The following is a 26,725-nucleotide window of genomic DNA, read 5'->3' on the forward strand; positions in this document are numbered from 1 at the left end:
AAGGCTATATATGAGTGAGGGGATATATTTTGGTATTTCCCTGTGACTATAACTGCAGCCAGGTAGCCTACTCGGTGGTTATTGTTTTGACTTCAAACATGCGACAGAACATGACAACAAACACAGGCTGTGGGCTGTGCTGTTGTTGTCAGCTACGTTCCGGAAGCCACATAACATAACGAATATCCTCGCTGTCTTTAAGCTGATAACAATTTAGGCTATATATTCTGTTGAACCATATACAGTATGTTATTGGTATCAGGTTCTCTGGAAAACAACTGATAAGTCAGCAGGGCATGTGACATCTAAAATAATCCAACTTGATACAATCTGTGTGTGTGTGTGTGTGTGTGTGTGTGTGTGTGTGTGTGTGTGTGTGTAAAATGGTGGTAAAATCTAAATATCAGTCAAAGCATCAGTAACCTGGGATTGGCGTTTACCACTGACATTGGCATCTACCCCCCCCCCCCCCACACACACACACACACACACACACACACACGTGCACACACACACACACACACACACACACACACACACACACACACACACACACACACACACACACACACACACACACACACACACACGCACACACAGTAGTGGTGGCTATTGCAACCTCACAATAGATCCAAAATGTGATATCAATATATGTTGATTCCAAATAATGACCATGCATGTATTCACAAGAGCTCTTCTTTATTATTCTGTAGCAATATAGGCCCACAGAGATCTTTAAATTAAAATAAAATCCACTTTGTGGCTTTATTGTGCATTGCACCTACACCATGTGTCAAAACTGCATCGCACCACAAAATCGATATAGCAGCCTCTGTATCGATTCTATCGTCGTGGAGTATATATCAATATATTGTCATATCGATTAATTGAACCCACCACTAACACACACACACACCTTTTTCCTTTTTGTCTCTATCTATCTGTGTCAATATAATTAACAGCTAATTAAATAAATTTAATAAAACGTGAAAATATCATCACCTTCGAGACTAAGGTTGATTACATGTTTTGTGTTGTTGGTGTTCTATTATGCTTCTTAGTGCTGAATTAGTCATTTCTTTCCATACAGTTACCTAGCAGCAGCAGCAGCTAGCAATGATAAGACAAGCCAAATTCCCTGTCCATCTGATCCCCATTGCTCTCTCTAGTCCCATAGCAGTCCCTATGTAACCCTTACCCTTGCATCACACTGTTTGCGTCAAAGTCAGAACCGGAGGTGGTCTTTTCACTCCTGTGGCATGTGACAGAGGCCGACTCCAAAATCACAGCTACATATTTGTATGAGGAGGAGACTGTGGGAGGGTGGGTTATTAAGGGAGAGAGACTTTCTTATTGTTGTGTTCAGTCTGATGATGGCTCCTGCCGGTTTCCTGGAGGAACACGTGTACTACGGAAACCCAACAGGGCTACTGGGCCTGGCACTGTCCAGAGAACACAGGAAACAGGAAACTACCCCCAATTCACTTCCTGATTGGCTGGAAGAGACTACAAAAGAGTTGTGTTTTTTCCTGCATGGCAACAAGCTAGCTAATACAAACCAGATGGACCAAAAGGAGAGAAAGCTAAATAGATAGACAGTGGGGGCCTGGGGGGGAGGAGGGGGGGGGGGGGGGGGGGGGGGGCTGGAGTGGGCGGTTATTGTGTCACACAGGCTGTGGTTAGTGTGTCAGTGATTCAATACCTCTGTCAGTGCTTGGGGACAGTCACACAGGCTGTGGTTAGTTTAGTGTGTCAGTGATTCATGTCAGTGCTTGGGGACAGTCACACAGGCTGTGGTTAGTTTAGTGTGTCAGTGATTCAATACCTCTGTCAGTGCTTGGGGACAGTCACACAGGCTGTGGTTAGTGTGTCAGTGATTCAATACCTCTGTCAGTGCTTGGGGACAGTCACACAGGCTGTGGTTAGTGTGTCAGTGATTCAATACCTCTGTCAGTGCTTGGGGACAGTCACACAGGCTGTGGTTAGTTTAGTGTGTCAGTGATTCAATATCTCTGTCAGTGCTTGGGGACAGTCACACAGGCTGTGGTTAGTTTAGTGTGTCAGTGATTCAATACCTCTGTCAGTGCTTGGGGACAGTCACACAGGCTGTGGTTAGTGTGTCAGTGATTCAATACCTCTGTCAGTGCTTGGGGATAGTGGAAATCCTCAGTCCGGACATCGCTGCTGGAAACTCATGGTTTGATCTACAATTGAGTCAGAATAGCGGTTGTACTGTATATGGATTATCAAAAATGTAATATGTAAATACATAATGTATGTGTTTTCATTATCAGATTAATTATTAAATACATAATTGCGAAGGTTGCATTGTGTAGGTCGCATTTACTATGAAAACCTGCATCTCCGTGTTTTAGTCACACCTCCATATGGTCACGCCTCGTGACATCACACCTCCATATATGGTCACGTATAGTGACATAATTTCTCCATATATGGTCACGCCTCGTGATATCATGCCTCGTGACACGTCACGCCACCATATCTGGCCATCTCCATATATGAAGATCATGACTCTGACCTCATCTAACCCTGGATAACCATACATGGAGAAGACTGGATCATCACCTAGATCTTCTGCATATATGGAGCTGTTCAGCAACTACTGTATACATCTGACTTCAAACACTTCTCGCCCTCAGGGAGTCTTACTGGTTAATAATAACAATAAAAGTGTTACTCTGAAAGTGTACAAATGGCACAAAATTAACCAGCAAGGGTCCATTTGGTTCCATTTTTTCACTTCCAACAGGGCTCAGGCTCAGGTGTCTAACCACCAAAAGACCACAATAAAGGAAAATTAAGTTTACACACAGAGAAACTCTCTTCACTGTCGTTTATTACATTGCATTTGATGTTTAGAGTGCTATAGCTCTTTTTGAGAGGCATTCTCTACACTTCTGTACACCTGTCATTCTGTACTGCTGAGGCCTATAGAGCACCGAAGTCTGACGTCAATATCGGTAGAGGGCGCAAATCCACAGGTTCATGTACTTTTTATTTGCATTATAATCCCCATATAAGAACTGTGTTCTTATATGACCCCGGCCGTCACCCCGGCCGTTTCACTCATATTGATATGAAGAATCAACTGATAGAGAAAACGCTAATGTTACTGCTGCTGAATTAGTTACATTTTCGCTAGAAACAGACCGTATCATATGAGTGACTGACTGTTGCAAACGATACAGAGACACCTCCCTGACAATAACGCAGAGACAGCTTGTTTATTTTTGGACCACAACGCTTATATGAAACGATTTAAAGCGTTATTCTCCATAGAGAAATTACTTCCGCGAACCAGGCGAATCGAAGGGATGAGCGAGTTACGTCAGGACTTCGGTGCTCTATATGGAAGATAAACTAGATTAAAACGGGGCAAAGATAGTGTTGTCAGGTTTAAGTTGTACACCGACATGAATGAACAGAAACAGCAGCTTATGGCTGAATTCAAGAGGCCAAGGTGGATGACGGGGCCAACCAGGAGACAGACGTTTTGTTATTAGCCCCTTCCAGAGGTTCCTGTCCAGACTGAGACACTAGACGGGGGGCTGGAACGGCACAACAGACTGCTTTAGGTTAGACACTCCTTGTTTATATGGAGCAGGGTTTGACATTATTAAAGGACCACTTCACCACTTTTCAACCTATCTTCATATAATAGGTTATTAGGTCCTCGCTAATAATCATGAAGAAATGGCACAATTATTTGTGTCTCATAGGAGGGCTGTGGGCAGTTCAGAAACCGTCTTCCAGTGACATCATTGTTGGGGAATACAAGCTAATAGAAACTGCAGGCTTTCTAGTCCTGAAAAGTTGCAATGCGAAAATGGAAGCCATCGTTCTCACGATAATGAAAATGTTTAAAAATAAATCTTCCTAATGATGATGTCACTGGAAGACGGTTTCTAAACTGCCCACAGCCCTCCTATGAGACACAGACTAGGAACACAGAGTAGGAAACAATCGTGCCATTTTATCATCATGATTATTACTATTAGTGAGGACCTATTATATGAAGATAGGTTGAAAAGTGGTGAAGTGGTCCTTTAACTTTTTGAGGCACTTGCCCTTCAGACAAGTACTTTTCCCATTCACTTGTCCGGGCACGAAAGTCACTTGTCCGGAGCACGAGCACACACACAAATACATTTTAAATTAACTGTAAGTTGGTTTTGATGAAAATACATGTTTTTGTTGAATATTCTCAGTTTACAAGTTAATAGCCCTAGAATGTCTGTGATCTAATATACATTTCATGTATTCCAAATACACAGATCGTTTCTATCCACGCACGGTTATAGCAGACTGACCTCGTCTGCATTTAAACTTGTATCACGGCGCGTGTACTCACCCAATAATTCATTCCTAAGGCTTGGAGTCGTTTTGGGGACTAGTTTCATATTCATTTGAATGTTCTGCCAGAAAACGTATATTCAGTAAAGTACGGACGACATTCTCTCCGGCGAGGGGCCCGGAATGAGTGCAGGACTGGAACAGGAACATATCAAAACTTCCTTTAGGAAGCAAACATGTATGGGCCACATAAAAATAGGTGGTGTGATCAAATACCACCTGTCAATTGTGTGCCCCAAACGTTTGTGCTTCCCAAACATCAACTGTTCCCAAAGGAAGTTTTCATATTTTCAGTCCAGGTTTTCCTCATGTAAAAGTGGCGATATGTTACTTAAAACACGTTTTCGGCAAGAACTTTCAAATGGATATGAAACTAGAGCACAATATTTGACTCCCAAGTCTTAGGAATAAATGACTGGGTGGGTACAAACGCAGTAGTACACACGCAGTGCTACAAGTTTAAATGCTGACCTGGTCAGTCTGCTAACCGTGCGTGGATAGGACCGATCTATTGCTGTGTATTTGGAATACATGAAATCTATGTAAGATCACAGACATTCTAGGGCTATTACCAATATTACCAAAGGTGATTATTTGGAAAGCCAGACAATAATGCTATATTGTTGGCTGCTAGGAGTGTTGCAGAAAAAGGGAAACCATTGATTGATTGATTGAAATATTTATTAACAGTTTGCAGAATTACAGTACATTTCCAACACAACTCAATACAAAGACTGTTAACTGTGAGTGGACGACCCAATTAAGCATTACACTTGTTTACAACAGGGTCCACCTTGTTCAATTCATCAAAACATTTAGAGACGTACAAATAGACACTTCTATATAGTCAAAGAACAGAACAAGAATTCATCAAAAAGGGAAAAGAAACGTATACAGTGAGGGGAAAAAAGGGTGGGTTCAGATTTTACGGGGGCCAGTTTTGAATTGCAGCCGTCCGTAGGTGCCCTTTGAGAGCGGTTTTGAAGGAGTCAAGGTATTCGCATGTCTTAATGACATTGTCTTAATTTTGGTGGCATAGGAGTGAAAAGAGTCACTTGTCCAACGGACAAGTAAAACTTTGATGCGCAAGATTTATTACTTGTTCCGGACAAGCGGACAGGCCTTAATGTCAAGCCCTGTGACGGCATCCCACTTTGCTATGACTGAATTTTAGAACGATGCAAAACATCTATTGGGTCCGGTTGCACACAAAAAATGTGCACATAAATAAAGCACATGGAACTATGATATTTCACTGTGTGTTTGGGGTGGAGTGGGTTACCGTTGAACTCACATGTTTTCATGCATGAATGCAGACATGCATGTGCAACTTTATTTTCCCCCAGATGAGCAGCTTTCTTAGAAGCAGTTTGCAGTAAACACATGTGTTGACTGTTGAGACCTAGACCATGTTTCTGCCCAGGAACTTTAGGCTGGTGGAATAATCCGGGTCAGTACAGTACAGCCCTGGAACTGGCTAACATGCTCCACAACTTCACAGAACCATGGCTAGGAGGAACGGTAATGAACAGGGCCGACGACATGCAGGCTAAATAGGGGGTAAATAAAGAGTAGGAGTACTGTCTGGATGCCCGTGTCACTCCTGCGGGTGCCCTTCAGATGCCCTGTGGTGAACGTAGACCACCTGAACCCTCCTCCTCATTGGGGTGACCTCTACGTGGTGAAGGACCGTGGCACTGGCACGTCACAGATGACATGGAACATGGCTGTCCACCATCACTATTCGCTATAGACAATCTTTGACATGTCAGGAGCAATTTAACCCATTTAGGCCTGAAAAAAAGTGTCTTCTAAATCCTGACAGTTTTCTGAAATACCTGTTTCTAGGCCTATATCACTCAATATTTCATGTCAAGGACCCCAAAAATTATCTATAATTGGACTCCGAGACCCCCCCCATCTGAAAATATGTTGTTCCAGGGACCCTCCAGAAGCAAAGATTTGAGTAAAAAATATTCCAAATTTGAGGCACATTTGTACGATTTTTCAAAAATAGCAGACCTACAAGCTCGTAGCGCACCACTGAGCTTGTAGATCTGCTATTTTTCAATAGCTAAATTATAACATAATGTTTAAAACACCAAAATGGGTTCCCGCCCAAATTATTTACGTTATGTTCTTGTTGTGTACCGACAAATCATTTACACGGTCGGGAACTGGCCGAACGGCAGCGAGTCCACCCTGACTCTGATCTTATCAGGTGTTTCAACAGCAAGTACTCTCCCGGGGCGACATTTAGCAATGTCAACTTACCACACAGGGACAAACTCTTACACCAAAGTTACTTTCCCCTTCCTGTTCTAGCATAAGATAGCATATCTACCAAGCATTGCCCATGGTTTATTCTGTACTGTATGTGTCTGTGTGAGAGTATGTTTATACTCTTTGACATCTGGGGAATTGATTGATTTGTGACATTTACGGACTTTGTCATACGGTACTTTGGGAATGTGTGTCTTCATGTTAGATTGAAAAAAATGTCTGTTAATGTGTGTGTGCGTGCCAGTGTGTATGTTTGTGTGTGTGTGTGTGTGTGTGTGTGTGTATGTGTGTGTGTGTGTGTGTGTGTGTGTGTGTGTGTGCATGTTTGTTTTACATATTTTTCCACTGAGACAAAGGTGTCGTTGTGTGAACATTAGCTCTCTTCTATGCAAGAGTGAGAGCGTAGTTTGATCAGTAACTGAAGACTGGTTTATCACAGACCCCTGGGGCTATGGTGCAAAGCGCAGCCAATCTGAAATGGCAAAACCCCACTTTTCATTCTGAAGTTCTGAACGGTCGACTGTCGTGCATGTGCATATTATGCTCCAGCACAGAGAGCAGCTCAGCTCTCTTCAGTGTGGTTTCATTAAGCTGTGTGAATAATCATTTGTGGTCACTCAGCTGCATTCAAGTGGACAGTCTAGGCACGGTCACTGAGTTATCTGAGATAGGTAATCCTTTGGCCTGGCTGGCTCGCAAGGCTGGCTGGGTGTACCTACTGCTGTGAATAGGTAATTAACTAGACCAGTTGTTAATTAAGTCAGATTATGAGGATGGAAGCTGAGACACACACACAAATTGTCACATACACGCCACGCACATACTGTGCACAGAAACACAAACTCTGTTGTTTTGTGTGTCTTTCCGCAGTTTAAAAAGATAGTTTTTTTTTTAAAAGTTAAGTTGTATGAAATACCTTAATGCATGTTCGACAACTCGGGCAACTTTACAGCAACCCTTGCCAAACTTTTTGGTGTGACACTGTGACCCCCCCAAGATAATAATTATTGAACTTAGGACCCCCCCTTCCTCCCCTTCCTCCCTCCCTGACAAGCTCTGGGAATTGTAGGCATTACATTTAGTTTGACTCGGGCGTGTACGTGCCTATGGCACGGTGGTTGAAGAGGGAGCGGACAGTGTGTTCACGTTAACATGCCCCCGTCCAACTGTCAGAGCTGGCTTTCAGGTGCCTGTGCCACGCAACCCCCACGTTGGCCGCGATGCTTCCCCAAAGAAGAAGTTATGTTGACTGACACGAGAGTAGCTGTACTATCAGGGTCCGAGTTGTTTTCCCCGTGTGGACTGTGGGTCTGTTACGCGGAAACGTGTGTCCCAGTATTAATCTGTGTCCGTCCCAACATGCATTTCACTGGTGACCCGGAAGTGGACAGACAGACAGACAGTCCATTTAGTAATGATAATGACCGCTCTGCTCTATAACAGACTGATGCCTAATCAAACCCTCGGAGCGCCTGGTCTGCTGTGCTCCGCTGATTCACTGCTGTTTCCAATATGACAGCCATGAACACACACACACACATCACACACACACTCACACACACACACACACACACACACACACACACAAACACAAACACAAACACACAACACATTGCTCTCAAAAATAGTTTAGAAAAATATTTGAGTGAGAAATAGACGAAGCAGTAAAACCCGAAAATGGATTCTATTTGATCACCTCACTTTCTTGTTTTTCCGACTGTGCTGCAGCCGGGCAGACGCCGGCCAGCACGACACTTATGGGAATACTTTCATTACCGCAAGCGAGGAAATACGAGTCGTTTTGTTGTGTTTTGGGTCCATTTATTAATTTATGTATTAAGTAGCCGTGTAATAAGTGTAATGAGTGGTCATTGTTTATATATAAATCACCTTCAGGCTGTCTGTGATTTATCTATAAACAATGACTCAGCCATACATTATCCCTTACATAGTGTTTAGCACTGTATATACCCTGTATACACATATACTGTTTGTTAGTTTGTTTACTGTAGTGTTGAGTGAGAAAACAATGTTGTACATTGAGCTAATCATTTGAGGACCACCCAAAATAATGTGGGGACCCCCCCCCCCCCCTTGCAGAACGCACCAAAGTTTGGGAGCCACTGCACTGAGTGGTGGAACAACATATAAGTAGTAAGCAGGTATAATATTCTGCTCATACTATTTCTCAAGCTGTCTGTGTCCTCACGCACGCACGCACGCACACACACACACACACACACACACACACACACACACACACACACACACACACACACACACGCTCAGAGTCACAGGCAACCGAGTTGTTCGTTGCCTTTTAAACTACATCTTGGATCCAGTTGAAATTCCTTTCTCCTCATCTCATTTCCTGTTGTAGCTTTCTCCAAAGCTAACCACTCTCCACTTTTCTATCTGACTGACCCCCTCTCTCTGTGTGTGTGTGTGTGTGTGTGTGTGTGTGTGTGTGTGTGTGTGTGTCTGTCTGTGTGTCTGTGTGTGCGCGCACATGCGCGTGCATGTGCGTGACGTGTGTGTGTCTCTCTCTCTGTGTCATGCTTTGTCTCCCCTCTTTTCTGTATCTCCCCCTCCCCCTCTCTATGGCCACCATCTTTTTCATGATATCGCTCCAAGCCCATACCGTCTCCTTGCACACCTGCATGTGCCCTGAATATACCCCACATGTACCCTGAATATACCCTGCATGTACCTAGCCTCGGTCCCAGGCTTACTTATCTGCGAAAAGAAAAGCCTGGTCACAACGTAAGACAGAGAAGCATAAAGAAAAGCCTGGTCACAACGTAAGGCAAAGAAGCATAAAGAAAAGCCTGGTCACAACGTAAGGCAGAGAAGCATAAAGTAAAGCCTGGTCACAACGTAAGGCAGAGAAGCATAAAGTAAAGCCTGGTCACAACGTAAGGCAGAGAAGCATAAAGTAAAGCCTGGTCACAACGTAAGGCAGAGAAGCATAAAGTAAAGCCTGGTCACAACGTAAGGCAGAGAAGCTATCGGCGGATGTATTGTCCGGAACATCCGTCAGATGTATATCCCCCAGATACGATATTTTTACAACACTTGTGTCATTCGCGGAGAATGTAAACTGATTTGTAAAGCATCAACGTCATTTCCTTGGGCGATACTTCCGCTAAAATCCTGCAACTTCCTCCCCAAACAAATGATAAGTCTTTTCAGCATAGGTCTTGCCCAGGGTGGCATGTATGTACCTGGCTGCAGGTAACAAAATAAAAGGGTGTACACCTGATTAATTCTCTTGTGGGTTAGCTTCCACAAAGGTTAGAATTATGAATTGTGACTGTGTGCGTGTGCACGTGTGCATGCGTTTGTGTGCATGTGTATGTGCATAATTGTGTGTGCATAGGATTTCAACACCATTGTATGTATCAGTGTGCATGTGTGGTTGGCTACAATGAAAATAGTCAAATAAGAGGAAGCAGAACAAGACGACACATTAACTGCATTCATTGCATTTCTTCCTCTGCTGGTGCTTCCTCATTTATTGCATTATTATTTTTAGATCTTCATCTCTGTTTTTCTTTCTTCTTCAGTGTGATTGTATGTTTAGATTGTATGCTATTCATTCATATTTATTTTAAATTCTTCTCTTATTGGAGCTGTTGGGTGAGAGTGGTTATAGGTTAATTAGCAGATCTACATGTCATATTCGTGTTGTGAGCTTGTAGATCTTCTATTTTGGTGTGCAACATCGGATCACATCCAATCATGCAGGCTTCATGCTTTTGATCCCCCCCCCCATGTTATTTGTGCACACACAGACACACAAGTCACAGTGCGCACAAGCACATGTGAATGGGTGTGCGTCTGCGTGTTTGTGATCTGTTTTTATTTGACTGAAATGAAATGCTAGGGCAGAATATTCTCCAAGGGCAACAACAACAACAACAGAGATGATTCTTACTTGATGAAAGGAAGAAGATGGTGTTTCCGTCTGCTTATCTTGAATCTTGAAGAGATTCAACACAATGAGTCACAACCTGTGGAGAGAGAGAGAGAGAGAGAGAGAGAGAACAGGAGGTAGAGAGAGAGAGAGAGAGAGAGAGAGAGAACAGGAGGTAGAGAGAGAGAGAGAGAGAGAGAGAGAGAGAGAGAGAGAGAGAGAGAGAAGAGAACAGGAGGTAGAGAGAGAGAGAGGGAGAGAGAGAGAGAGAGCAACCGGAATAGACGGTAATTAAAAACAAATAAACCGGATAAACCGGTGCGGCAGTGGCTCAGCGGTAGAGTGGCCGGATGGTAACCGCAAGGTTGCCAGTTCGAACCCTGTGGGCTCCCACAGAGTTATAGTGTCCTTGAGCAAGACTCTGAACCCCTAATTGCTCCTGATGTGCTGGTTGGTGCCTTGCATGGTTTCCTCCACCATCGGTGTGTGAATGGGTGAATGTAATGCACAATCTATGTAAAGGTGTGTGAATGTGTGTGTGAATGGGTGAATGTAATGCACAATCTATGTAAAGGTGTGTGAATGTGTGTGTGAATGGGTGAATGTAATGCACAATCTATGTAAAGGTGTGTGAATGTGTGTGTGAATGGGTGAATGTAATGCACAATCTATGTAAAGGTGTGTGAATGTGTGTGTGAATGGGTGAATGCAATGCACAATCTATGTAAAGCGCCTTGGATAAAGGCGCTATATAAATGCACCATTTACGGGAAAGGAATGTTTGAAAAAGAGGGAGACAGAATAATGCCAAAAGGAGACAGTGATACCTAAAGATGACAGAAGATTATCTGGGCAAAAGAGGAGTGCTGTCAGAGACGATACACAGAGTGGGGTGAGAGGAGAAACCAAGGGAGAGAGAGAGATGGACTGGTAGGGGAGCGGATTAGAGTCTCTAATCACAGAATGTATTGCAGGTCACCAGAGAAGCTTATCTGCGCTACAATCATAAATCATGATAACAGCACACATACACAAACATAACTCTATCGCTCTACATCAACCTACTTAATTAGGCTGAATAATATAGTATCAGTACAGTGGGCGTGTTGGATTAAAATCACCACCAACCAAATGTTTGTTTGCTTTTCATTACCTTTAAGAGCAGTGCACTGCTCTGTGCAAGGTTGCACTGCAGGTAATTTTAACAATGTCAAGAAAAAAGCCTTGGAAACCAACATTTTCCCAAGAGCAAAGTGACGTCCTTGTGCAACAAGGAGGTGCAAAGTCGTCAATTCTTCTGCACCTCAAACAGACCATCAGGTGCAGATGATGAAAGATTATACCACAGGTCGTTCGAGGAAGCAATCTGATTGGTTGATCACTTCAGTGATGCTTGCGGAACTCGACTTTGTCTCGTTCCTGACCACATCCCTGTCGTGGCAATAATCACGTCAACACACACCCTCTCGAGTATTAATATTGCTTAATTATCTTGGGAGGAAATAACAAACACAGTTAATATCTGGTCCTATGAGAAGCGTTTCTCAGTGTAAGTTCATAAGCCCAATTCATACTCACCAAATAAACTAAGCAGACGGACACAAAACATTTGTGCTGCACTGACCTCTAACCTCTGGCAGATATGTGACCTGTCCATTATGTGTAATAATCTATAGTGGACTAGTCAGTAAGCCTTTCATGAAAGATAAACTGATAGTGAAGGCTTAAAGCCATCAATATTCTCTGTGACTGTGTGTCAGTTTTGCATTGGTGGATAAATACAAGCATTTATCAATTGTGGATGGGGATGCATAAATTCATGCTCAAGTGTTTTCCAGCACATACAAGCATAACATATACATATATACATATATATACATTACATATATATACATATATATACAGTAGGTCTAAGCAGGTCTGACCTATATGTAATGTTTATAACATATAGGTCTAAGCAAGTCTGTGTAATTTTGGAGAAATCTATCTGAGCACACAATTTCCGTGTGTCTCGCTATGCTGGTAGAGCTGGTCGGGGGCATACGTTAGTCCGGCATACCAATAATCGTCCGACATACTCACAGCCGGTTAAGACACATACATGGCCGGTTAAGACACATACATGGCCGGTTAAGACCAGGGGGGCAGTCAGCCAGATATTTCGTGAAGCCTCATTTGAAATCGGTAGTTCATATAATGGCCTGTTGTGGCGCTGGACTGGACCCAAAAAGCCCCATAGCTCCATAGAGGCCCATGTATTTTGGCCCAACTTCACCTAGACTGTATTACCTTAATAAACATGGTCATGAATACTTTCTTCTTCCAGTCACTAGTTTAAAGTCTCATTTCTAATGTCATAATATTCTTTTTGGAAAATTATGGTCCCATTAATTAAAAAAATTACCATAAAGTCGCGTATGTTCTGAGGGGCGTGGCTACCGTTACAGTCTATGATCGGGATTCCCCTCCCACTCAAGAGTCTTCTCCTCCCACTCGAGTCAAAATAAAAACCAACGGAGAAGAAGGGGGGAAGTCCCGCCTCGTTGTCTGGGCAGCCAATGACCAGCTGGTACAAAACGGAGCCAGCCAATGGCCAGCTGGTACCAAAAGATGGCGACTTACATCAGGAATTAGCATATCATTACAGGCTTCATTTTACGTTCATGTTAGACCCGGGGAACGCTTTGTCCATATTTTTTACAGTCTATGGTTAAGACACATACATGGCTCTGACATACGTGGTCGGTTAAGACACATGCGTGGCTGGTTAAGACACATGTGTGGCCGGTTAAGACTCACCCATGGCTTGACATACGTGGTCGGTTAAGACACATGCGTGGTCGGTTAAGACACATGCGTGGCCAGTTAAGACACATGCGTGGCCGGTTAAGACACATGCGTGGCCGGTTAAGACACATGCGTGGCCAGTTAAGAGTAAGACACATGCGTGGCCAGTTAAGACACATGCGTGGCCGGTTAAGACACATGCGTGGCCGGTTAAGACACATGCGTGGCCAGTTAAGAGTAAGACACATGTGTGGCCGGTTAAGACACGGACTGTTAGTACGTCGGATCAACGATATGCACCGACCTGGTCCAAGCAGGCAGGCAGCGGACAGCACACATCAGGTCCTGAATTGCAGGAAGATGATGATTTGTTTCTTCGCCCAGGAAGGACCTTTAGTCTTATTTTAGTCTTATACCTTATTTAGTGCATGCAGTCATGCATAATAAACTAAAAACTACTGAGTAATACACAACGTGTCCGTCTGCTGTCCAAGTACGACAGTGATAGTGACCCACAACACAACACCGTCTGACACTGGAGCATGAGGGAAACAGATACCAGACACTTCCTGTTCTAATGTTATTGTTTGTTTTAATAGACAGTAGGTTTATTTCCTTTTCTGCATGAATGTGTTGATTTACACCTTTTAAGGGCACTAATGCATTGTATACAAATCGTGGCATTTTGTTTTGCCCTTCTGCTATATTCTCTTGGCCTGGTGTCAGGCTAAAGAATCAAGATACTCTCACACACTCATTTGAGAAAGCTGTGGTAATCCATAATGTTTTGGTTACTAGGACGGACGCCGCAATCCAGTCAAAGGACTGATCTCTACTGGTCAGAAATTAGTGTAGGACACAAAAAGAGATTATGTTGTGTTGTTTAGAGGCAGGAGCAGTGACGAATAAGGGAGAAATGAGAAGATCGACAGGGAAGACTGGAGGGAGAAGTTATACTAGGCCTAGGAAGAGAATGGATAGAGAAGAACATAAAAGAAAGGAGATGAGACAGGCTGTAGCATCCTGTGCCGCTGCTGCTGCTAATCCCACAGTGCAATGACGTCAGTGCCCTGCACATACAGTAGGCTAGTGCTACATAAAGACTGTGCAATGACGTCAGTGTCCTGCACACATACAGTAGGCTACATAAAGACTGTGCAATGACGTCAGTGTCCTGCACACATACAGTACATAAAGACAGGCCCGAATGGTGTGTGAGGAAAGCATGTTGAGGCAAGTGCTAAATATTGTGCCTATAAGATGTTCCTTTTGCCTCAATAACCTTTGACTTGAATGAAAGTGCCATCATGTTGTGAATGAGTGTGTTTGCCGACATTGGAAGTCACTCACAGTCCCTTGAATAGACAGTCAATGAGTCAACTGGAGGTGCAAGCAGTCTCAGATTTATCACAAAAAATGTCACAAACCCCATTCCATCCTGTCTGTATGGACCATATATACAAACAACACCCCACTGACCCCAGCCCCATTCCACCCTGTCTTTATGGACCATATATACAAACAACACCCCACTGACCCCAGCCCCATTCCACCCTGTCTTTATGGACCATATATACAGTACAGACAACACCCCACTGACCCCAGCCCCATTCCACCCTGTCTGTACGGACCATATATACAGTACAGACAACACCCTACTGACCCCAGCCCCATTCCACCCTGTCTGTATGGACCATATATACAGTACAGACAACACCCCACTGACCCCAGCCCCATTCCACCCTGTCTGTACGGACCATATATACAGTACAGACAACACCCCACTGACCCCAGCCCCATTCCACCCTGTCTGTATCGACCATATATACAGTACAGACAACACCCCAGCCCCATTCCACCCTGTCTGTACGGACCATATATACAGTACAGACAACACCCCACTGACCCCAGCCCCATTCCACCCTGTCTGTATGGACCATATATACAGTACAGACAACACCCCACTGACCCCAGCCCCATTCCACCCTGTCTGTACGGACCATATATACAGTACAGACAACACCCCACTGACCCCAGCCCCATTCCATCCTGTCTGTATGGACCATATATACAAACAACACCCCACTGACCCCAGCCCCATTCCACCCTGTCTTTATGGACCATATATACAAACAACACCCCACTGACCCCAGCCCCATTCCACCCTGTCTTTATGGACCATATATACAAACAACACCCCACTGACCCCAGCCCCATTCCACCCTGTCTTTATGGACCATATATACAGTACAGACAACACCCCACTGACCCCAGCCCCATTCCACCCTGTCTGTACGGACCATATATACAGTACAGACAACACCCCACTGACCCCAGCCCCATTCCACCCTGTCTGTATGGACCATATATACAGTACAGACAACACCCCACTGACCCCAGCCCCATTCCACCCTGTCTGTATGGACCATATATACAGTACAGACAACACCCCAGCCCCATTCCACCCTGTCTGTATGGACCATATATACAGTACAGACAACACCCCACTGACCCCAGCCCCATTCCACCCTGTCTGTACGGACCATATATACAGTACAGACAACACCCCACTGACCCCAGCCCCATTCCACCCTGTCTGTATGGACCATATATACAGTACAGACAACACCCCAGCCCCATTCCACCCTGTCTGTACGGACCATATATACAGTACAGACAACACCCCACTGACCCCAGCCCCATTCCACCCTGTCTGTATGGACCATATATACAGTACAGACAACACCCCACTGACCCCAGCCCCATTCCACCCTGTCTGTACGGACCATATATACAGTACAGACAACACCCCACTGACCCCAGCCCCATTCCACCCTGTCTGTATGGACCATATATACAGTACAGACAACACCCCAGCCCCATTCCATCCTGTCTGTATGGACCATATATACAGACAACACCCCAGCCCCATTCCATCCTGTCTGTATGGACCATATATACAAACAACACCCCACTGACCCCAGCCCCATGTGTCAATCTGCGGTTTTACCTTATAAAGCAATTCAACCCAAAGTCAGAATGTTCTTAGTTCAATCAGGATCTGCAGTTCAATTTTGATTAATTTTACGTGTTTTATGTTGTGTAACCACCTGTGTTGTTTTACCTCATATTTCCACATATATACACACAGACTGTTTAAAATAAATTAACTACAAATGTACATATAAAGCAAATGTCTTAAAAAAATGTTCTTCAACTTTTCTCCGTCCACACATTGTATCCCCCCTTTTAGCCTTTACCTGCATCTCTGAATGTAACATCAATTAGATGATTTGTCATGAGATTACACACAGGGCTGTCTTTAACAAAGAGCACATTATTTAACTAATACATGTAAACAGTGGTGTGCAGCTGCCAGTAACAATATGCGCTTAGAGAGAACATTGCTCCAGAACTGCGGAGCCCAAACCTTTTTGGCCGTTGGCCTTTTGGTGTTTTAAGCATTATGTTATGCTTTAGCTGTTGAAAAATAGCAGATCTACAAACTTATTCATGTCATGTTCATAGTGCGGCACCCTTATGAACATGACATGAATACGTTTGAGAACGACTGACATAGAAACATGTTTTTTTCATAAAACTGTCAGGATTTAGAAAACATTTTAAATTTTAAATTCGATGTCAGGTCTAAATGGATTAATAGCATATAACACTAACGCAAGTGGAATGGGAAATACAGGAACACCACTTTGAACTGATACTGATGTTTGTGATACAATACTTGAAGTATTGCGTTGTGGGTCTGAGCTGTGAAGCCCTTTTTGATGTTGTGGGTCAGAGCTGTGAGGCCCTTTTTGATGTCAATCAATCAAGTCTCCTTAATTCAAGTGGCAAATAGCCTTTTTTATTTATTTAGCATTTAAATAATATATATTTTAGGGCCATGTCATGTGGTCTACATGCACGGGCTTTGTGATCTACGGGTAGATCACAAAGACCTTTTTCTACCTTTTGGGCACCCCTGCCCTAGAGGGTGTTGTGTTCCTGCACCACAAGGGGTGCACGGCTGCACGCACAACAAGGGCACCAACACCACAAGGGGTGCACGGCTGCACGCACAACAAGGGCACCAACACCACAAGGGGTGCACGGCTGCACGCACAACAAGGGCACCAACACCACAAGGGGTGCACGGCTGCACGCACAACAAGGGCACCAACACCACAAGGGGTGCCACTCATAGACATATAAACGTAGACACCCTTCCCGCTGTGCAGCGTATATGTGCTCAAGGGAGGGCAAAACTTTCCCCAGATTCCTGGCGAAGCCCCGCCCCCCTGCGGAAGCATGAGAGTGCGTCACAGAGCGGGCATGTTCGGGTCTGATAAGTCCCTGGAAAAGATGCGCTGTGATTGGCCAGAAATCACTTGAGTGGCAGCGTGACGTAACGTAGCCTTCCACACTTCCACACTCAGAAGTTACTCTGTTACTGCTGGGCCATGCCTAGCCTGGAACTCGCCTATGCTTTCTATGGCATAGGCAGCTCCCGGCAGGATCCGCCGGGAGAAACTGTGCGCAGCTGCTGGACATGAGACTAATTAATTAGAGCGACAGAGAGAGAGAGGAGTGTGTGTGTGTACCAGGGGGGCAGTCAGACAGATATTTTGTGAAGCCACAAGGAAATCGGGATTTCCTGAAAGTTCATATAATGGCCTGTTGTGGCGCTGTCATTGGGCCCAAAAAAACCCATAGCCCCATAGAAGTCCATGTATTTGGGCCCAACTTCACCTAGACTGTATTACCTTAATAAACATGGTCATGAATACTTTTTGCTTCCAGTCACTAGTTTAAAGTCTCATTTCTAATGTCATATGTTCTGAGGGGCGTGGCTACCGTTACAGTCTATGATCGGGATTCCCCACCCACTCGAGTCAAAATAAAAACCAACTAAGAAGAAGGGGGGAAGTCCCGCCTCGTTGTCTGGGCCAGCCAATGGGCCAGCTGGGCCCAAACGGATCTAGAAAGATGGCGACTTACAATTCAAGGACTGACAGGCTTCTTCATTTTACGTTCATGTTAGACCCGGGGAACGCTTTGTCCATATTTTTTACAGTCTATGGTGTGTACGGGTGTGTGTGCGTCAATTTAACAAAGGTGCAGACGATCAGAAATCAGCAGAGAGTGGTCGACGTTTGCGCTACTCTATGCCAAATTGAAGTGGACTTGGACCCAGACTTTTTTTTTCTCCCTGGAAATAAAAACGTCTGGGTTTCCGAGCCACAGACAGTGAGTGATTTGCTGGTGCTCCAACCCCACTGCTAAGTGACAGCGTCAGATTCCAAAGCTAGATAATGGAGTGCTATTGGAGCAGACTATACTAATACTATACAACTTCAGGCTAACACACGTAACTAAAGACTCCACAGAGTGTGAGTCAGTCCCAGGGCTACGAGAAACACCACGTACTGACTAAAACATGGATAGATGGCTTTACAGAGGTTATATTGGTCCTCAGGGACTGACACACTATCTTGTGTGGTTTGTGTGTGTGTGCGTGCGTGCGTGCGAGTGAGACAGTGGGTGGTGGTTGGACCACATTCTTGTGAAAGGGAGTGCTATCTGTCACACGTTTGATGAACAGATTGAAGCTGCAGCAGGATATGTCCCACGCAGAGTCATTCATTCACAGATCTGACACACACACACACACACACAGTCACACACACACAGTCACACACACGCGCGCGCGCAGCGTGAGACAGTTTTGGAACGTGTATGTTTTTAGGGAAAACAGTTTGACTTTCTCAGATTCTATTTGGAGTAGATTTGTTCCAATACCAATGCCAGTATTGGATCTCTAATTTCCAGATTGTGTGTGTGGGTGCGTGCGTGCATGCGTGCGTGTGTGTGTGTGTGTGTGCGCTAACATGAGAACATGTTGGTATATTTGCTTCCCTAGCAGAGCTAAGCTCATTACACGTGTCATTGTGTCACAGGATTTGGTGATGTAATGTTAAAGAGTTATTGGCTCTTTGGCTCCTGGACAGTTACATCAGCGGAAACACCGTTTATGTCCAATATAAATATAATAATATAAATAATAAATGTACGCACTTACACAACTACTGTACACTACTACACAATAAACTTCAGCTTGTTCCTTCAGCTCTGAGAGTGTACTATATGTAACCAAATCCATTTGTTTATATTTTCTATACACTCTCAGATGGATAAATGAACATAAATATTGTATATTATATGTTATATTATATTAAACAATTCCAACATTCCAAATAGGTCAATATTGAAACACTTAATTTGAAGAGGTATGCATAGAAGCATAAATGACACGTACATAAGCACCACTTGACACCAAACATAGACAATAACAATAGGCCTACACATAACCCTTCATAAATGTTTGTGTTACCAACTTACCTGACATAAAAAGCTCATTATGTCTCTTTATTGTCATTATTGACAACTGACTAGTTTACATATTCTGTATACTACTGTATATGTTGCCACTTTCAGCATCAGAACAAAGATTCAAGATTCAAGACTTTATTGCCATGTCAACAGAGTTGATTGGAATTTGTTTCAGTGCACTAAAACAGGCATACAAAAAGACACGTATTCACATCACATAATCAGACAGTAGAACACGATACAAAAGTACAGACATCATATGAGGGGGACCAATAATTAAGAAGAATGCAAAACGTTACAATTCATGTTGAATAAATAAATAGCAATTTCATCACAGTTCATCGTTTTACAAAGCAGCTTCACGCTGTAAAGTGTGAGTGAAAAGAGGGTCAGCATTCAGGAGGCGAACAGCCTCGGGATAAGTGCTGTTCTTAAAGCGACATAATACTTGGCATTTTCCTTTTGCATGTTCCTCATTGGGTCAAAATTGCATACTCATTTACATGAAGTGACACACAGCTGGCCAACCTAGACGGACCGGATGAGGTCATGAAAGAACAAAGGGCAGTATTCTGTCCGAACATTTAATAGCTGTTATGAATTATGATACCACCAGAATTGTATCTTATGTAAAATTTACAAACATGGAAATTATTCTTATTGTAAGATTGACATTTCTAATTTAACCCATTTTGGTGTTTTAAGAATTAGGTCATGCTTTAGCTGTTGAAAAATAGCAGATCTCTACAAGCTCATAGCGAAAGTTGTGAAAATGAGGTGCAAATCTTTGAATATATATTTCAACAAACAAAACCAAAAACTAAGAAATGTATACAATTAAAAGTGAATAAAGAAATGTGGAAACAGAGCTGTGTCATATTGAAACTTATAAACACGTTCTCTATCTCTCTCTCTCTCTCTCTCTCCCTCCATTCACCTGTCTGCAGGTGAAGCGAAGAACATCCCTCCATACCCGGGGCCTAACAAGATGAGGGACTGTTACTGTACTGTCAACTTGGACCAAGAGGAGGTCTTCAGGACCAAGATCATAGAGAAGTCCCTCTGGTAGGCCTGCTCTCTTCTCTCAGCCTCCTGCACCTTATTGCCTTATTGACCACATGATGCCATTTTACATTTGACCAGTGGTGGGGAAAAAAGTACTCAATTGTTTTACTTAAGTAAAAGTAGCAATACTGCAATTTAGAACTACTTCGTTACAAGTAAAAGTACGGAATTGAAAATGTACTTGAGTAAAAGTACAAAAGTATCGGCATCAAAATGTACTTAAAGTACTAAATGTTAAAGTACTCATAGTGCAGAATGTCCCATTTCACAAATTCAAAATGTGTACAAAGTCTATTGAAAATAGCCGATCTACAAGCTCACAATGCGTCGCGATCGGCTGTTTTCAAATGGCCGAAATGTATAGGGTTGAAGTGGTTAATGTATGTTTCCTAATCAAAATTAAAATCTCCAAAGTAACTAGTAATTAAAGTTTTCAAATAATTGTGGTGGAGTAAAAGTAAAAATGTTGGCTCTGAGATGTAGTGGAGTAGAAGTAAATGTATTGGAAATTGGAAAATACTCAAGTAAAGTACAAATACCTCAAAATTGTACTTAAGTACAGTACTTAAGTACAAAGTTACTTTCCACCACTGCATTTGACACAGTGTGAGGTATCAGATTACATTTGACACAGTGTGAGGTATCAGATTCCATTTGACACAGTGTGAGGTATCAGGTTTGAAGAAGAATGGTCCTATCTGGCGTGCCACCTTAACCCCTAATGCCTAAACATTTTTAATGGCCCTATAATATGCCTGACGACTCTGTAAGCAAGTGCTTGCATATATTTGAATTACTATATAATCATATTTTCCATCATACAAAGTTTTACACTTGCTGCTCGCCTTGAGAGAGCAGAATCATCTCTCACATCAGAGAGAGAGAGAGTTGTCTTATATTCTACAACAGGTCGTTTCGAGGAAGCAATCTGATTGGTTGAAACAGCCTTCTAGCCGTGGGTTAAACCAACACCGTTCAACACCTAATCAAAACAAAGAATTCAGCTGCTCTGTTCTCCCAGAGCGCTAGCAAACTCGGTGTCTAGGCTAGCTAGTTTGTTTCTAGTTTCACTTCAGTGATGCTTGCAGAACTCGACTTCGTCTCGTTCCTGTCGTGGCAATAATCACGTTAACCCACACCCTCTCGTGTAATATTGCTTAATTATATTATGCCGGGACGGCAGTGGCTCAGGGTCAGAGTGGCATCGCCATGGAACACGTTTCTGTGAATTCTTGAAAACCCATAACAAGTAACATTTCCAGAATAGGGACAAACAGGTTGAAAGCGGTTAAAAAAGGATGGCGTGTCCATGGTGGCTTCGCCCCAAAGAGAAGGATTGTCATTGTTTGGTTAAAATAAAACTACTGCACTTTCTCTCCTCTCTTCTTCAGTCCATTCTATGGTGAAGATTTCTACTGTGAGATTCCACGTAGCTTCAGACATCTCTCCTTCTACATCTTCGACAGGGATGTCTTCAGGAGGGACTCCAGCATCGGTGAGAGAGAACGCCTCAAATCTCATTGATCCCACATATAGCTCCCGTGAACTCGCCTCTCTTTCCGCTCTCACACAACGCATCCAAACTCGCTCGATTGCGTGTTAACCCATTCTGGGCGGGAACCCATTTTGGTGTTACCACTATGTTATGCTTTAGCTATTGAAAAATAGCAGATCTACAAGCTCATAGCGCGCCACTCTGTGGCAGCTTGTAGGTCTGCTATTTTTGAAAAATCGAAGAGCGACTGACATAGAAGACATTTTTAGAATCTGATCTCAGGTCAGAATGGAAAACTGTCAGGATGTAGAAGAAAGTTTTTTAATGGGTTAAAATTAAAGCACAAAAGGGTGGTATTCGTCGTCAGTGCCAGCACTTTGATTGGACAACGTGGCTGTTGATGAGCGCCAGATGTTTACGTGCCGACAGGCAGCGATTGGCTCGGAGGATGCGTCGCCATGCCAACAACATGCTGAGTCAGTTGCGACTCAAGAGGAGGAATGTGTTTTCGGTCGTTTGTTTAGACCATTTTAGGCGGGAACTCCTTTTGGTGTTAGCTATTACGTTATGCTTTAGCTATTTAAAAATAGCAGATCTACAAGCTCATAGCGCGCCACCGAGTGGCGCGCTACGAGCTTGTAGGTCTGCTATTTTTGAAAGATCGAAGAACGACTGACATAGAAACATAGCTTTTTCAGAAAACTGTCATTTTCAATCAGACATTTTTAGAATCTGATCTCAGGTCAGAATGGGTTAGCAACCAAGCAAAACATGACTGCATGGCACTCTTTTCTGCACGTCTGCGTCTGTGTCTGTATTTTCCCTATTTTAAGTAGTATGAATGTTAGGACTGCCTATTTAGCCTGACAACCATTCACCTTAAACACTCTAAACTTAGTGAACTGAACCCGAGATGGCTCTGTACTTGGAGTTGGACCATTTCTTCCTGTACACTAAATCTCTTGGCCAAGAACCTGCAGATCTAGAATCTGACTACCATAGTGTGTGTGTGTGTGTGTGTGTGTGTGTGTGTGTGTGTGTGTGTGTGTGTGTGTGTGTGTGTGTGTGTGTGTGTGTGTGTGGGTGGGTTGTTATTTTAGGTGGGTGGTAGTTGGTGTTGGTGTTTGTGGGAAACCATAGGCCTACAATAACTAGTTATTCTATGCCAGACAGACAGGGTCATTTCCTGGTTACAGATGACACAACTATGCGTGGAGGATGACTCTTCCAGTTTATGTTCTCAGCATCGCGTGTGTGTGTGTGTGTGTAGGCAAGGTTGCAGTGAAAAAAGAGGACCTGCAGAAATACCATGGGAAAGACACCTGGTTCCAGCTGCACCCTGTCAGCGCAGACTCGGAGGTTCAGGTCAGTACAGAATGAGAACGCACACACGTTCTTGTTACTAGTTCATGTGAGGACATCTAAACCTTTGAACACCATCAAAAACAGCTGGAAAAATGGCCGATCTCCAAGCTCCTAAAGCTCTGCAACACAACACATGTGTGAGCTTGGAGATCTGCATTTTTTTTTGCTGGTGCGTGGTGCACAACATTTCCTAATTGTAAGCCTAGCTATAAAAAATTCAATTTTAACTCACTTGTCCTCTCATTGTGTATTTCTCAAATTCTACTATACTTGTGGGGACCTTTGTCACTCACAATATAGTATTACAAGCACGCACGCACACACGTGCACGTTTTGCACTCGCCTTGTTCATCTTCATGTGTTTATTTCCGTTTCTCTTTTGCATGCAGTTCCTCGTTTGATCTTCTCCTCCTTTTATTCCTCTCTAAACCGAGTAGGATAATCGCAATGTCGAATCACGATTACTCTGTTGTCGACTCTGCACGCGCGCACGCACGCACGCACGCACGTACGTGTGTGTGTGTGTGTGTGTGTGTGTGTGTGTGTGTGTGTGTGTGTGTGTGTGCGCGCGTGTATGTGTATGTGTAATTGTGTATGTGTGCGGATGTGCATGTTTGTGAAGCTGAACTGAAGCCAAACAAACACAGAATGTGTGCACCCTAAACATGCACTCAGCTAGCAGGGTCAAAGTCATTGACTGTCGTATTGTTCGGACACGGTTCATTATAGTGAATAACCTTGATGGCCGCCGTCTGTCTGACAGGAAGACACTGAGCATTGCTATAAGACTGTAGTTCTAATGTCTCAGGAACACACTGAGCATTGCTATAAGACTGTAGTTCTAATGTCTCAGGAACACACTGAGCATTGCTATAAGACTGTAGTTCAAATGTCTCAGGAACACACTGAGCATTGCTATAAGACTGTAGTTCAAATGTCTCAGGAACACACTGAGCATTGCTATAAGACTGTAGTTCAAATGTCTCAGGAACACACTGAGCATTGCTATAAGACTGTAGTTAAAATGTCTCAGGAACACACTGAGCATTGCTATAAGACTGTAGTTCAAATGTCTCAGGAACACACTGAGCATTGCTATAAGACTGTAGTTAAAATGTCTCAGGAACACACTGAGCATTGCTATAAGACTGTAGTTCTAATGTCTCAGGAACACACTGAGCATTGCTATAAGACTGTAGTTCTAATGTCTCAGGAACACACTGAGCATTGCTATAAGACTGTAGTTAAAATGTCTCAGGAACACACTGAGCATTGCTATAAGACTGTAGTTCTAATGTCTCAGGAACACACTGAGCATTGCTATAAGACTGTAGTTCTAATGTCTCAGGAACACACTGAGCATTGCTATAAGACTGTAGTTAAAATGTCTCAGGAACACACTGAGCATTGCTATAAGACTGTAGTTCTAATGTCTCAGGAACACACTGAGCATTGCTATAAGACTGTAGTTCTAATGTCTCAGGAACACACTGAGCATTGCTATAAGACTGTAGTTCAAATGTCTTAGGAACACACTGAGCATTGCTATAAGACTGTAGTTCTAATGTCTTTAACTAAGGGACTGCAATGGAAATGCAATGGAAATTCTTGCATTTATCCTTTTGATAGTGATGTATAACTATGTGCATTTGTTTTTGTACATGAAAACATTGTCAATAAAAATATCAATCAATCAATTGCATTAATTCATATATCAAGGATTGTCTGGTCAACTACGCCACTTTAAAAGTAGCTTTTGACTATTACTTCAATAAGTTCATTTATCAAGATTTTGGGATATTACTTGAAGATGACCTAGTTATGAATCAGAATGTAATTATTCCTGACATCTCTGTCAGGAATAATTACATGCTGATTCATTGGCTGCTGATGGTTGTGACTGCCCTTTTCTGTCACTTCTGATTCCTCAAGTGATCAAGTTGATGGGACACAGCGTGTGTGTGACTGTGGTGTGTGTGTGTGTGTGTGTGTGTGTGTGTGTGTGTGTGTGTGTGTGTGTGTGTGTGTGTGTGTGTGTGTGTGTGTGTGTGTGTGTGTGCGCATGTGTGTGTGTGTGTGTGTGTGTGTGTGTGTGTGTGTGTGTGTGTGTGTGTGTGACACAGCGTGTGTGTGTGACCTGCAGGTGTGTCCCAAATGTGGCTGTGGCCCAAATGCGGGCCGGGGACGAGTTGTATACGGCCTGCGGCTTCATACCTGAATTGTATTATGAACCATAATATTATGAGCCCAACAGTATGGGGCACTTTTACAGTATTTTTACAGTATGGGACATTAGGTAATGTGAATAAGGCTGAAAGAAGACAGAGTTATTTGTGTTTTGTTCACAGCACACACCTGACAAAAGACCAATTGATGTTAAATATTGATGATCATAGTTAAATAAACTCGTTTAAATGCAATGCATATGTAATGTGACTTTGTTATGGTCCGAAGGGACATTATGTCAGTTGTCTTAGTTGGCCCTAAGGTGGTTTAATATTTTGTAATATGGTCCCCTTTGAAAATGGTTTGGACTCCCATGTTTTATGATTTGGGGAGATTTAGCCTTAAAATTAGGAACATATTCAGGTTTGGTTTAGAGTTAGGATTAGACATTTAGAGGTCAGGTTTAGGGTTGTGCCTAATTTATACTTGTGAAAATATCTGATCTACAAGCTCATAAGGCGCTTTACTCCTCGTGTTTTGACATCGATGGGGAATACAAGCTAATAGAAACTGCAGGCTTTCTAGTCCTGAAAAGTTGCAATGCGAAAATGGAAGCCATCGTTCTCACGATAATGAAAATCTAAACATATTTGTAAAAAAAATCTTGTTTAAAAAAAAGATCTGCCTAATGATGATGTCACTGGAAAACGGTTTCTGAACTTCCCACAGCCCTCCTATGAGACACAGACTGAGTAGAAAGAAATCATGCCATTTTTTCACGATTATTAGTGAGGACCTATTATATGAAGATGGTGATATGAAGTGGTCCTTTAAGGCAGCATTTAGCAGATCTCCCAGACTCCCACACACATGATTGCACACAT

At 43.2% G+C, this 26,725-nt stretch overlaps 1 protein-coding gene across 2 annotated transcripts in view; it reads left to right on the plus strand.

Moving 5' to 3' along the window:
- rasa3 (RAS p21 protein activator 3) overlaps positions 1-26,725 on the plus strand; it is a 58,948-nt gene that overhangs the window by 1,225 nt on the left and 30,998 nt on the right. For both annotated transcript variants that reach the window (XM_083759756.1, XM_083759757.1), the window contains exons 2-4: positions 20,698-20,815; positions 22,207-22,310; positions 23,581-23,675. In XM_083759756.1, coding sequence (XP_083615882.1) covers positions 20,698-20,815; positions 22,207-22,310; positions 23,581-23,675 — 317 coding nt within the window. The remainder of the gene's footprint in view (positions 1-20,697; positions 20,816-22,206; positions 22,311-23,580; positions 23,676-26,725) is intronic.

Source organism: Protomyctophum parallelum (assembly GCF_964188405.1).
Source record: "Protomyctophum parallelum genome assembly, chromosome: 2".
Lineage (NCBI taxonomy): Eukaryota > Metazoa > Chordata > Actinopteri > Myctophiformes > Myctophidae > Protomyctophum > Protomyctophum parallelum.